At 41.1% G+C, this 14,896-nt stretch overlaps 1 protein-coding gene across 2 annotated transcripts in view; it reads left to right on the top strand.

The window, feature by feature from the left end:
- Positions 1–14,896, top strand: part of camkk1a (calcium/calmodulin-dependent protein kinase kinase 1, alpha a) — a 62,215-nt gene that overhangs the window by 40,255 nt on the left and 7,064 nt on the right. For both annotated transcript variants that reach the window (XM_008428151.2, XM_008428150.2), the window contains exons 7-13: positions 4,328–4,364; positions 4,692–4,713; positions 5,427–5,515; positions 7,768–7,967; positions 10,850–10,903; positions 11,201–11,274; positions 13,477–13,564. In XM_008428151.2, coding sequence (XP_008426373.1) covers positions 4,328–4,364; positions 4,692–4,713; positions 5,427–5,515; positions 7,768–7,967; positions 10,850–10,903; positions 11,201–11,274; positions 13,477–13,564 — 564 coding nt within the window. The remainder of the gene's footprint in view (positions 1–4,327; positions 4,365–4,691; positions 4,714–5,426; positions 5,516–7,767; positions 7,968–10,849; positions 10,904–11,200; positions 11,275–13,476; positions 13,565–14,896) is intronic.

Here is a 14,896-nt window from a genome sequence, read left to right as displayed (position 1 = left end):
AAGAGACAGACGAGCCAGTGCTGTTCTCACCAGCATGTTTAGCTCTTATCAGAGCTCCATTAAAAAAAAAAAAAAAAAAACCCAAAGCACACTTTGTCATTACCCTGAAAGTCTAAATAGGCTACTCTTTTTTCCCCATCTTAGTCACTGCAGTAACCAGCAGTTTTGCAGCAAGCTAATGACGGATTTCACTTGGTTTTGTCTCCTGCTGCATTGAAAAAGCTTAACATGTTGTGTAAATAAAACCCTTGCTTTTTGAGAGCCTGCACGAGGCCGTGTCAATAAACGTTATTCAAACAGACGTGAGCAAACCTCGTCGCTTCCTTGTGGCTTCAGCTGCAAATTTTGGGAACTAGTTGTTCCGGTGTCGGGGTGTCCTTGACCGGCGCTGACCTTCTGTTCCAGTCAAACGCAGCTGTTTAACTCGGATGAATCGTTCTCTGTGCTTTGTGAAAACTGTGAGCCGTTACCTTGAAGCAGCAGATCGTTGGCTGCGCCGTCGTTGTGAGTCTGTTTTTCATGTGCAGTTTGTGGTTGGAGGCTGGATCATCAGCCTCGAGGCCGCTCGGCTGAGCTGAAAGCTTTGTGCACACAAGGACGTCTGTCTGAGGCGAGTCAGAAAATAATCAGGAAATAATAAAAATCGATCCTGTTCCGTCTTGCTTCAGCCCGTTAGGTAGATGGATAGATGGATAGTTCTTAATTTGTAAAAAATAAATAAATAAATGCTTTATTGTTGAAATATGAGTCGTTATTTCATTCCATATATAGAGATATGATATATATAATGGGTTCATGAATTATATTGAAATATCTTTTGAACATTGCTTACTGTGACAAACTTTAAGTATTTTTGATTTTGGACTAGAAGTGATCAAATATAGTCCACATTGATTATTTTAACTGCAAAATGGCACAGATGAAAAGCCTCAAACAACTTTAGCGTCATAAGCCTCTAATATCTTGTCTGTTACTTTGCACAAATCTTCTGACTTCGCAAATGTCATCAGCATTTGGATGCGACTTTTGTCTAAATGCATGAACATGTTTTTCCCCATATGCATATTTTCTCCTGCGTTGCACACTTGATGAAGGTCGACTGGGTTTCAGCGCAGCCGCGTGTTCCTGTTTAGACAGATTTGGGTTTTTGGGATTGTTTGAGTTTTAGCTCTTTATTTGACTCTGATCAGTGTTTCAGACATGGGATTCAGTCGAAATGCAGCACAAGTGAGAATAGCAAGCAGAAAATATTGACATAGATGTAAGTGAACTACATTTGGTCATGTGTTTAAAAAATAAAAAACATGATTTCAGTTTCCACCAGCCATTCATTTGAGCTTTGAACATCTAACTATCTAGTATTTAGCAAGTTATAAATTCTCAATTTATACAGAAACAGCTTGGAGTTTTGTCTGCCTGAGACTGTAAGAATATCAGACAAAGACATAAAGACACGTTGGCGGTTTGTTTTTATATATCACAGTATGTGAGATGTTTCTGCCTGACATTTATAGAGCCACCTACTTGAAGCTAAACACTTGATGCAGCTGCGTTCCTACCAGATTTCTGCTCCTCTGTATTTGCCATCTGTCACAAAGGCGGCCCACGGACCGGTGTGCCGGAAAAGATCCGCAGTTTGCCGGTACTTTATTTACAGCTGGTTAACTGGGGTGAGGCTGAGGAGCGGGGAGAGACGCTGATGAGGGCCAGGCAGGGAGGAAATGAAGGAACACGGAGCTGAACTGAGCCTCCGAGGAGAAACGGGGAGCAGGGGAGGTGGAGGGAAGCAGAATCGCAGGTATCACAGGAAAGTGACTCAGAGCACTAAGTGGGTTAATATCCTTGTAGATAGCTGGTGACAGGGGCAGACTATTAGTAAGGGCTTGATTGTGGCTGGAGACGCTCCCTAGCAGCTCCACGCAGGGCGACTCCACTCCTTTAATCTCACACACAAAAACAGGAGGCAGCAGCAAAGAGCAGGTCTGCCTCTCATCTGGCCTGCAGCTGGTTAGCATGATCCATTTCCACATTTTGACACGTCAGCGCTGGAGCTCCATGCGTATTAATAACGACTCAGAAGTCCCCGTTGTATTATATTTTACTGCCACGGTTATTTGGCGTAGCGTTTGTAAGCGAAAGCGAGTCGTCGTTAACGTCGTTGCTTCTCCGATGTGACGATGGTTTGTGGCTGCGATGAAAACGGGCACGCTCCTCGATGCGGGTTCTGCTTCTTCTCGCATCAGGAGATAAAATGTCATAGTGTTGTGTTGCGAGTTCTGCTTTGTGCCGTGCAAAAGTGTTTTGCGCCTTTGACCTTTTGACACACTTTATGACATTACAGCCACAAACTTCTGCGTATGTTGTTGGGATTTTAAGTGACAAAGTATGAAAAAATTACACCTACTATTAGCTTTTATCCAAGCTGACGGGTGATATGAACTTAGTTTTGTCACGATATTTTTGTGATAACGATAAATGTTGAGATGAGACCTATTCATTATTATTTTTTCAGTTAACTCTATGGCTGATGTGGCACCATAAAGACAAATACTACTGTTGAAAAACATTTCCACATAAAGAAGTGTGATTTGTTTCACTAAGCTGCACACCATACCTGCATTTGATCATATTTGTATTTCTTTTTTTTTTTTTTTTTTTGGCATTGGAAATAATTGTGAAATTAAAAATCTACAAAATATGAACAGTTTTGGGTAAAAATAAATAAATAAAATAAACTGAATTTATTGTTGCCACAATAAATCAGAATTCTTATCATAATAAGAAATTTATCACAAGAAATGAGAAGCGATAACTGTCCACTCCCAACTTATCCCTTTTAAAAAAAATAAAGTATTTAGCCCCTTTCATGCGATCCCCCGAAATGAAATCTAGCTCTGATGCTAGCAGTAAAGGTTCCATCAGGTCATCAACCTGGTTAAAACCCTGCAGGAGGAACTCCTCAACGACAAACTGTTAACAGGAAAGTCCACAGAACTGGCTATTTTAGAAAATTGTCTGAATGAAAGATATTGTTGAAAGAAAGCCAATAAATGTCTCATTTGTAATTTGCCATACACGACACATAGCAAATACGGAAGGGCGTGTTCGCGACTGAGAATGAAGTTTAGAGCTGTGGTCAAAAGGTCCAAACTCCAGTCGTGCAAAGACGAAACCTTTTACAGATGTAACTGCATTAAATGGTGCTTCTAGAAAGTATCGCCCACAGAAGGACTAAATAAAAATGCTTCTCATTTGTCTGTAGAAATAATTTTAAAGTGACCTAACATTTCATCAAAAGGCAGAACTATTGGCTACTTTGTGTTTTTATCACATAAAAGCCCAAGAAAATATTTTTCTTGTGTCAAAAAAAAAAAAAGGGAAAGTTCAAGAGTTGGACCTAATTTTTTACAACATTCTCTATAAAACGGCTTCATCCAGCAGTGGCATAAATGAACAGCAGCTACAGCAGAATCACACCGTTGCTTTGCGTCACTAACTATTTCCGACCACAATCCCTTTGAAGATTCCCGGAACAAAACGCAGTTTCCGTCGCTAAAATCTCGTATTTGCTACCGTTGTGAAATCTGTCCAGACCGTCTGACCTCCGCTGCCAACTGTTTGTAATCTGCATCCAAGAAAATCTGTCTGCTCAGTGGAAAAACTGTCATTACCAGAGATCAGCTCAGTCTGAGGCTCGCAGCCTAATGGACGGGATTAAAACGTCTGCCCACGTTATCCTGTTTGTGGTCACAGCAACCGCCCATTTACTTTAGATCGCAACTCAACATGCATGTAAAGATGAGCGGCATTCGTTCATTCATCCCATACGTGCAAGTTTTTATTTGTTCAACCCATTCATGCCTTGATTTTATTTAGTGAGCACCGTATTTTTCCACAGGGATGTAGACTCGAAAGTTGTCAGCGTAACGGCGAAGTTGTTGATTTGGAGATGTCTGATCTTTCTCTGGTCAATAGTTGACTCCTTTTTATGAACAAAAAATTTTAAGTTCTTATGTACTGATTGTTTTTCTTTTTATATTCACAAAATGTGCGTAGTTGAGTCATTTTAGTCTTGTTTTGAGTTTGTTTTCAGCAAGACAAATTACTCATTGTTTGTGGATAGCAGAAGAAAAACAGTCTGAATTTACAGAAATGTTAATTAATGTCCATTGTCCCTGCCTAATAAATTAATACCGTTGAAAAAATTTCAAATGCACATTTCGATGAAGCTAAATGCTGCACATTTTAAACAATAATGCATTAAATATGTACCTTTTCCTCACCTGAATAACTGAGCATTCTCTGTTTCACCTACTTAACATTCCAGGTGCTGGATGATCCGTCAGAGGACAACCTCTACATGGGTATGCATGTCTGACTTTCCTTTAATTCATCTGCTTTCTGCTTGGCAACATTTGCCAGTTGGACAGGTGATTGTGTAATGTCTTCAGAACCCAGTGTGTCTTTAGCACCACCTCAGGGCTCACATCCTCGCTCAGCATCCCCAGATCGCAGTTCTCCTCCTGAACATCAAACTACTCATGAGTTAAATCTAGGCTAGGTAGACGACGGCTGCTAGGAAGCTTGGATGTTTCCTCGCTGGGCAGAAGTGATCACAATAAGCTAATGAGTAAAAAATATTCCACCTCACGTGTGTCCTCTTTGTTGTCCTCTTGTTTTGTTCCCAATAGTGTTTGAGCTGATGCGTAAGGGGTGAGTAGAGAACAAGTCCTCTGATTTCTGTCCTCCTGCTCCTCCTCCTCTGTCTCTTCCTCATTCCTCCATCTCTCCATCCCATCCTCAGCCTCTGCAGCGCTCATTGCTCCAAGCTGAACACCGTGCCGGAGTTTTTCCTCCATCTCAGAGGGAGACGTTACAGTCTTGGGGGTTTTCACAGTTATTGCTGTAAAAGCCAGCTGGCTAGAAAAGGGGCTTCGGGTCACGGATCTGGTGCTGAATCATTTCACTGATAACGATAATAAACATGAGCGGTTCTTATTTTTTTCTAAATGGGATTTATTTATTTATTTATTTATTTATTTTTTTAAATCCCTGGAGAACAAATAAAATTACCCAAATATTCGCGTTTGTATTTAGTGCTTTTTTTTTTTTTTTACATTAACTCAGTTCAGTTTAACCGTCCAGCAACAGTTCACCATTCAAACCATTTCAAATCCAGTTTTCTGATCTGATTCGGCTCCAGTCGGAATGCAGCACGGTTTACTATTCACATGTGTTGCCATGTGATCATAAAGTCGTGTGTCTAAGGGAAGCGTGGAGGATAAAGAGGTGGTGGGGTGGTTACTTATTGTATTCAGTGTTGTCTCCTCATCTTCGCTTCAGACGTTAACCCCGTTGTTTCTGTTCCTCAGTCTGAGTCCAGTTTTAAAAGCACCGTCTGAGTCTGTTTCTGTGTGAATCTGCAGTCCAGTGATGGAGGTGCCAACAGAGACTCCTTTCTCAGAGGAGCAAGCGCGGCAGTACTTCAGAGACATCGTCCTGGGCATCGAGTACCGTAAGTCTGCAAATCGTGACTGAAGTCGCTACTATTTTTAATGTGTATATTTTTCGGGAATCGGAGCATTTCCTGGGCGTAAACCATCGGTTGTATCTCTGGGTGATTAACAGGCTTCTGCAGTACTTGATGGTCATGCAATCATTTGAATCAGCTGTTCTGGAATAGAGGCAGATCTAAAACATGTAGAGCAGGGGGGTGGTGAGGACCAGGGTTGAGAAACACTGATTTAGACTGATCCAGAGCATGCCTCACCTGTCCTCCATGAGTCGTTGGGGATAAGTGACTGATGTCAGACGATACCTGTGTTTTACTTTCACCCTAAACGCGCCGTGTTCAAAGTGAAACAAGGCGGCGGCTACTTTGAATTCAATCTTAAAGAAGGAAACATTTCAGAGGGAAAGCTGTCGTTACGCTCATTATTTAAGAGTCATTGTAGATCGGTTATCGCTACGGGCAAGAAGAAATTCCTGTTGCGGCAGATGTGCAAAACTTTCACAAAGATTTTGTGCAGCATCTCTTTATTAGCAGGGACATGGAGGTCATCCTGGAACGTTTAGATATTTCCCTTGAGGCTAAACACCCTCGCCAGCATTCAGTCAAGCTGAAGCTCTGCTAACATTAGAGCCATGTGCGCTGAAGCAGAGAGACGTCTAAAAGTTTCTTCGAGGACACCGGTCCTCGAGGAATGCAGTTTAAAACCGCTGGTGACGATGATGGCACATTTCGAGTTACAAGTGACCCAGTCAAAGTCTCGGTCTAAATCCAGTTGAGGAAGATTTTAAAGATTGCGGTTTGCAGACGATCTCCTTCCGATCGAACCGCGTTTGAACAACGTACCAATCAGACTCGAACCACTTGGATTGGAGCAGAGATGCTTCTGAAAGCGACTTAAAGTCTATTGAAGTGAAAGTCCCAATAAAATGCACTGAGGTCTGCTAAAGATAAAGCAGGGTATAAATACCGTTGCAAAGCCCTGAAAGAGGTGCGGCGCCTGTGTTTGGCAGATAAGCCAAAGAGAATCTGCTGGGAAACGTGTCCATCTGCTTTGTTGAAATATAAGCGCTGAACTCTGGCGCGCGCAGTAAACTTCCAGCCTTTAATTTTCTGGATCGCAGTTTTAGTTTTAAAACGTCTCCTGCAGCCTCCATGAATCTTAGCCGGGAGTCTGAACCGGGGCTCCCGGTGGCGCTGGCGTCATTTTAATTTGACCGTTGTGAGCGCTACGACATTTAGTAGTGGAGAAGTCAAGTCCACTGCCCCCGTTTCAGGAAGACCTCCTCACAGCAAGTAGAGACCACTTATCCCATCAGGGCCTATATTCCAGAAGACGTTCGAGGACGTACTTAACTCTCACTCAAAGATGACCCCTGGTTCACAGTCCTCCCATCATTCTTATGAAGCGGCAATCAAAGCTGGTGACGCTTTCCTCTGGGACATAATCACTACTTCTCTCTTTTGTTAATTATCCAGCTTCAGGTTCTTCTTTGTTTTTTGTTTCTTTTCCCAAGTGGGTTGTGGTTAAAAAATAGCAAATCTGCATTGTTGATTTCATCAGAACAAGACTGACATTCAAGCGCACATATAATTATACGCAGGAACATAAGGACCTGATGGAGACAAAGCTGTTGAGGCGGTCGACTGCTCAGGTCCGCTTGGCGTTAAACGCCTCGGATAGTTTTAAAACGATGGAGGTCGTGGTACGGCAGCGATCGGCAATGACGCCAAGCTACTAAGTTTAGAACGGCGAACTGCGGCCATTTTAGTGTCGGACAAACAAGAGCGGTAAGCCTGCGCAGTGAACGGGTAGTGCAAGTCAAATCAGCTGATCGACGTCGATAAAAATGGTAACAACGAAGTCGGATCACAGAGGATTTTGTTTCATAGACACTGTAGTGGAATGAGCCGTTTCGTGGTGTCGTCGCTTGGCGTATTTTTGTTTTTGTTTCTGATCTGCTGATTCGGGTTATTAATATGGACAATTTAATGGCCACCAATTGGTGTTTGCCAACTGCAAATTAATATTGGAAAATATTTTGTACTTTAATAGAAACATTACCTTTTTCAATCACAATCTGGCAAACTATTTGGTGAATTAAAAAATAAATAAAAAATTGGTAGGAATTCAAGAAATTAAATGTAGTTTTTAAGGGAACGGCGTTAGATCACAAACATATTATGGAGATGTTACACTTTTGCTTGATTTTGTCGGGACGCCTTCTTTAACTTCTCCCCTCCTCTTTTCCCCTCAGTGCACTACCAGAAGATCATCCACCGGGACATCAAGCCGTCCAACTTGTTACTGGGAGACGACGGCCATGTGAAGATCGCCGACTTCGGAGTGAGCAACCAGTTCGAGGGCAACGACGCTCTGCTGTCCAGCACTGCAGGGACTCCTGCTTTCATGGCGCCGGAGACTCTGTCAGAGAAGTGCAAGAGCTTCAGTGGGAAAGTGAGTCCAGTCAGTGGAGTTGAAGTGTAGTCCATGTGCGCTTGAGCTGAAATGTATTTATTTATTTTTACTTTTTTTGGGTTAAGTCTTGACTTCCATGGCAAATTTAAATAATCACCCACTAATTCTGAAGGGAATGTGGGAGAAATGAATGAAGACTGTTAATACTTAATTAAATATGTCTAGAAATTAGTCCTAAATTTTTCAAAGCTTTTTAAAAGACCTGTAACAACGGAGTGCGGAAGGCTTTAGCCTTCGTCGACAAATACTGAACCTTGGATCTATTTTTGGGAGTTATCGTGTTTCTTATTAGAAGTAGATTACAGTGTTTTTTTTAACAGTCTCTGATCTGTTTGGAATTTACTAGATTTTTGGGGTGTTAAGAGCTTTAGATTTATAAATGTGGGCCCTAAACCAATTCTAAAAGGATAAGAAACCAGTAGAGGGGAGCTAAAGGCACTTCGTCCCTTCTTGTGGGTTTTGCAGCACAACTCAAAGAGCTGAAGAGGAAGTCGGTTGGTTTAATCCGATGGAGTTTAACATGAATTATCCTACATTCATTGTGTATATTCCAGTATCAAAACACAGCGATTTCCAGATGTCTTTAACTCCTGGAACTCCCTCACATTTTCTCTATTTCATACCAAGTTCTATTATAAAGTTGATTAGTTGTGCACATGTTCTCATGCAATATGAAGTAAAACGTGCATTTAAAATATCTCACTCTTTTCTATTTACGTTTTCAACAGCTTTCTGATATTTTTTTCAAATTGTCAGTATTATCAGTTTCCGATCCAGATTAGATTTTTTTCAGTAGACTTTTAACATTTTCTGCCCACGTGTGAACACGATCGCCTCCGGACTCAAGGCGGCTCATCCTGAAGGATCCAGGCCGTCAGCTTTGACTTCCTGCTCCTGCACAGCCGCCTCCCTCTTCGCTCCGTCCTCCTGTGGGTTTCCATAAAACCTCGGAGAAGGGCTGTGCATGTCCATTAAAGAGGAGCCAGAATAGAACATTTGATTGCAGACAAAAAGCCACCAGGGTAAAAGAGCCACTTTAAGTGCTTCAGCCGGCTGTTTTGTCAAGCTTTCAGGGACCGAGTGCCTCTTCCTCCCTGATTGTTATTGCACTCTCTCAGGTTTTGACAAAGAAAAGCCTTTCTTCCAAGGGATGTAAAAATTAGAAGTGAGTTTTATAATATCCAACACTTGTATGTCACTAAAGCCCTTTATGCTTCATTCCCAGAAGTACATGATGAATCTAACACTATGACAAATTGCAATAGATAATGAGAGGGTGCTTTAATCACGTCTTGCAGAAAAGAGAAAAAAATAAAAAAATTTCTCGGTCACCTCCTTTGCTTTTTTCTTCCAAACTTGCATGATTCAAATCAACAAATTTTAATATCGCCAATAACCGGAATAAATGCAAAAATCAGTTTTCAAATATTGATTTTATTAATTAAATAAAAAATACGTTATGCAAATTAACCTGACTCCACGTGAAAAAGAAAGTCAAGCAATGCCGTGGAGTAACTGTTAGCCACATTTTTATTTTAGTTTCATTAGAAGTGCTCAGGGCTGATTGGCGCCGAAGCTGCAGAATCAACAAAAACACCGAAATGGATCCTGTGACAACATGAAATAGTCTGAAAAGCCCCAACAAGCAACACGTCACGGCTCAATCTGATGTAGTTAAAGAAAAGAGAAACAAAGAAACAACCGTGTTTCAGTCCTGAAAATATTCTGAAGCCTTTTCAGAATGACTCAACAACCAGAAATGTCTTTTTATATTTATTTATTTAAACACGTTTAGAGGCCAGGAACATAATGCACACATTTTGCTTGATTTTGATCCCTTCTGTGAAAATATTTGTTAGACTGATTGGAAACTTATTTCAGAAAAGGAGCATGAAGAAATAGGCGACTTGCTTGTGACTGATGGAGTAAGGAATGCTAAAGCAGAACATCAGTTTCTGACCAAAAACCCAAAAGCGCGCTTAGTTTAAATGTTCATGTAAATCCACCACTGAGCTGGAGAACCAGTGGGTCCCCGTCAGTGCTGGAGGTTAGATCACATCTAAAACATCCAAACACGTCCGAGCCCGACAGGTTATCGAGAACTTCTCCCACTTTTAGCTTTTGTTCAGCGTCTTCCAGCTCCGTCTTGTTGCTCGTTTTATCCCAGCGTGAGTCGGATGCAAATCTTCTGGGATGTGTGACTGATGGGAGCGGAGCAGGGTGGAGCGGCGCTTGTTACAGTCTGATTAACTTCTTCACCCCCACTTCCTCTCGTTATTTCCTCAACACAGTGAACAACCTGCTCCTCCAGTTACGCTATAATAAGTCGATCAACGCAACTTCCTATCGTTCATTCTCGTTTGACTTTAACTTGAATGCTGCGCGAATAATTCTGTCCCAACCCGGCCCAAATCTCTGCTTGGGCTCGTAAATTTAAACTCTGGTCAGTATCTGTACCTAAATCAAATAGAAGGACTTGAAACAAGATGGCCGATTTAAAACGATTCTGCAAGGGCAAGTTAGTTTCCAAGCTTTTCTTTTCTTAAAATAACTCCAGTTAGTTTCTGTATGAGATCAAAATTAGCCAGGTGATCTTAAACGTATTATGTCTCCTCACAAAACAAAGAAAATTAAAACTTTTTGTTTTTTACAGCTCTACCCGGTAAGGATTACCTGTAGAGAAAAACCGAGGCCGAGGGACGCAGAGTGAGGTGGCTCTGCTAGTCCCTCTGCTAAATTATAGCACAAATCCATCTTCTGAAAAAGACGCCCTAAAATAAAACGACCTGACGTTCCATAAATCTCCGGTTGGCGTGGCTCACATGTGCATTAAACTCCTGTCTTGTTTGTCTGTTTTAAAGGCGCTGGACGTGTGGGCCATGGGAATCACCCTGTACTGCTTCGTGTTTGGGAAGGCAAGTGTGTGCACGCTTTCTGTCTCTCGCTTATTTTTAACAGCGTTGTAACAGCGAAAGCCGTCTCCCTCTATAGCAACACCTCCGTGGGAACAAAGCGTGTGCCGCCTTCTCGGCGTCTGATGCGGCGCTCGTTCATTTAAATGAACACCAGAGGCTGATTGCCGCAGCAGTAATTTGTCTGATCCGTCTTCGGAGAAGCAGATTGTATCTGTGATTCAGGCAGCCTGCATTGTGGATTTCACTCCTGTTTTTTTTCTTTTTGTTGTTGTTGTTTTTGTTCCCCTCTACCTGCAGTGTCCGTTTATTGACGAGTACATATTGGCTTTGCACAATAAGATAAAGACCAGGCCTGTGGATTTTCCTGAAACGTGAGTTGTTGTTTTTTTTTGTTTTTCATACCTTTTTAGAGAAAATAGCAGAGTTGTTTACACCTTTTCTGTGCTGTTATTTTAGCTCTTATTGTGGCTTTTTAGCTATATAAAACATCCCCCCCCCCCACACACACAAATCAAAACCACTGGAATATGAAAGGGAGTCACCAGTCAAAACATGTGTAGACTTCAACAGTAGCATGGGAACATGAAGCTGCGGTGCCTCCCTGGTCTTTCTTTCTAGTAAAAGGTGAAGTAAAGCACAGAGGTCTTCCTGGGTGATTAAGTCAGAGAACACGTGAAGCCACGTACCGAGCGTACGCAGAGCGAACAGACTGATGAAATATAAACATGGCAGGCGGGCGGCTGCGTCAGAACAAGGTGTTATTTTGTTAGTAAGGAACCGTCATGGTTGCACAGGAAGCTCTTACATGAGGTTCGCCTGTCCTCCCACACAGACTGTAATCGCATCATTTGTATGCTATAAAAATCAATAACAATTAATGGCGCCTTGTTCTGAGCGGCGATGGGGCCATTTGTACAAATAATGTCACGCCGCTGATGGAGACCGGGTTTTCTGATGAACGTCGTTTTTGTCACGTTCTCTTGCGGCGTCGCCTGCGTTGGAAAACACAGGCTGCCGTTACGGATTGAAACCGTCAGCAACTGTTAGTGTCTTAATTTTAGTCATTTCTGTTCGGGAAAACTGAATTTAGAATTAAAATTGTTACAAATTAATTGATGAGCTTTTTTTTATATAAATTGTGAAAACTACTTCTTGTAATAAAAGTAAAATTATAAAATTAGAGGAATCACAATTAGAGATCAGAACTTCATGGCCAATTTCCAATATCTGTTTTTTGTAAAGCTTTGACCTGCTGCTTTCATTTTCTCTTTAACAATATGTGTACACTGTGCATGTTGTGAACAGAGGCAACTTAACTATATTCATGCAAGAGAGGATTTAGTGTAAGGAAAAGAATAAATGTTTTGAACTGACATGTAGTTTAACCTTTAGAATCTTAATTCATCAATTAGCAAAGTTAAGCATCACTGGCATAAGAAAAACATCCGCGCTTTTCCTAGAAAAAGATTTTTTTAAATCTGATATCTGCAGAATGTTTTACTCTCTTGTTTTCTTGCAGCCTGAATGAATCCTATTTATGTCGCTACATGTTTTTTATGTCGCTACATGTTATATATATATATATATATACTCTGACAACGGGGACCCTCGTCAGATCAATCAATGTTGCTTCCTAAGTGGACAGTTTGATTTCACAGAAGTTTGATTTACTTGGAGTTATATTGTGTTGTTTAAGTGTTAGGTTTTAAATAGCTTCTCACGTCTTTTAAACACCTCACTTTTTCAGTTTACTGAACTGCATCAATACCTGTTATTTCTTGGTTTTAGTATTTTAAATATTGTGTTATTAGCTGAGGAAAAATTTGCACTTTTTTGAGGATATTCAATAGGTAATTTTACATTTTTTGATTTAGAAATCCCCCCACAAGTGATGTGCCTGCAGGGAAAGTACACCTATCGACACATTAAGCATTTCCACTAATAAATCATTAAAACAAATTGATGTTTAACCAGCGATTGCTCGCTACAACCACCGCAACACTAGCAAGTTAGCAAGAGTGTTTCGAAAAGCAGTTGAATAATTTGTTTTTTAACATTGTCATAATAAAATTGTTTAGAAATATTATATTAATTCAACTACGACTTTATTACTTGTTCTAATTATCTATAGAAACTTTAAATCGAAGGATTGATGTTTACCAAGTCAATATTTTAGAGTAGCAACGATTATTTCTTCTGTCTACTTTCAAATGATTATTTTAATTTTGTTTAATCTAATGTGTAATTGTCTTAATTATTAATTTAAATACTTTATTCTCTTATTGGAGCTGAATTTATGTGTATTTGATTTCTGCAACTTAAATAACATTAAATAGAGTGCTTGTTTTTAAGTGCTGGTTGCTAAAGTGCAGTTCCCAGTCTGTTTTAATTAAGCATGGGCTTTCATTATACCTATTTAATGCAGCGTTAATAATTTCATCATAAAAATCCTGAAAAACACCCGGAGTCGTTTTAAAAACGACATCAGATGACTTCAGTGTCTTTTGCCTCAGCGTGTGCGGATAAGCGAAGCAGCGTCCGAAAACCTGACCGAGTCTCATTCTTCATGGCAGACCCAACATCTGCGAAGAGCTGCGGACGTTAATCTTGCGGATGCTGGACAAGAACCCGGACACCAGGATGACCATTCCTGAGATCAAGGTACTGTGGCACGCGGAGCGGCAGTCGATGTTCAGACGTGTGAAGAGACTGCGGGTTCAGCGTGGCGTTGTTTACCTTTGCACGTTGGCTTTTGATTCCATCGCCTCGCCGTCACGTGAACAGTGGGGCTCATTAAGCTTTTTGAGATGGAAGCCGTGTGTCCCTGTGGGCTAAAAGCTGAGTCACTCTGAATCCAGGGGCCGGTCACGGACGGAGCAGAGAGCAGATACCTCTCCCCCCACCCCAACATGTTTCCATGACACAATCCGACGAGGACGCTGAGTCATTTTCTCACCAGAGACGCTATTTGTGTTTATGGAAAAGGAGATAATGAGCCTGTTAGACATCATGTGTGTCCTTGTGCAGAGACATCCACACACTCTCTCTTAAACACACACACACACACGTCAGAGAAACATAGGATGAAGGGCGGCAAAGCACCGAGAGGCACAACACTTTCCTTTGACATTTCCCGTGTTTTTCATTGAAGATGACCAGTCGGAACCGAGCGCTCCACAGACAGGCAGCTTGTCCTTCGTTCAGACCTCAGGTGACCTCAAACCGCGTCTCAGACGGTGTACGATATATACACTATTATAACCATAGATATTTATAACTGTGTAATATTTTATCACATTAGAACCACAAATGTATTGTAATTGGATTTTATATGACAGACCATCAAAAAGTAATTAAGTTTAAATATTATTCAGACTTGTGAAGACGGTGTTGCAGTAATCAACGCAACCAAATATAGGTACATCTTATTAGCCCTTTAATCCCAGAAATGATCTTCAGGTGATAGAAGACTGACTTTAATTGTCTTTATGTGTTTCTGAAAGTTCAGGTCAAAGTTCATCACCACTCCCAGATTTCGGGCCTGATCTCTAGTTTCCAGCTGTAATACATGAAGCTGTGTGTTGACTCTAGATTGTTCCTCTTTGTATCCAAAGATCACAACTTCAGTTTTGTGCATTAGCAAAAAGCGTAGAAAATACGATAAATTATTCTGATGTTTTTATATTAAGCCCTTCCTGACTTTGTTGGACTGACTACACATAACAGCAGTGAGTGTTTTGGTTGGGGTATGTTTCCACAAGCTTTGCACATGCATAGACTCGTGAAAAAATACATATAAAGATCTAGTTTCAGAGTACGGTTGAGATGTTTTGGGTAGAAATTGGATCAAAATCGGTTTAGGTCTTTGCTTTATGAAACAAACACGTCACATTGAGAAATAAGGTAATGACAAGTGTAGGATACATACTCTTTGTGTGTGTGTGTGTGTGTGTGTGTGTGTGTGTGTGTGTGTGTGTGTGTGTGTGTGTGTGT

This window comes from Poecilia reticulata, linkage group LG14 (genome assembly GCF_000633615.1).
Source record: "Poecilia reticulata strain Guanapo linkage group LG14, Guppy_female_1.0+MT, whole genome shotgun sequence".
Classification (NCBI taxonomy): Eukaryota; Metazoa; Chordata; class Actinopteri; order Cyprinodontiformes; family Poeciliidae; genus Poecilia; species Poecilia reticulata.
This window is presented reverse-complemented; position numbering and strand designations above follow the sequence as displayed.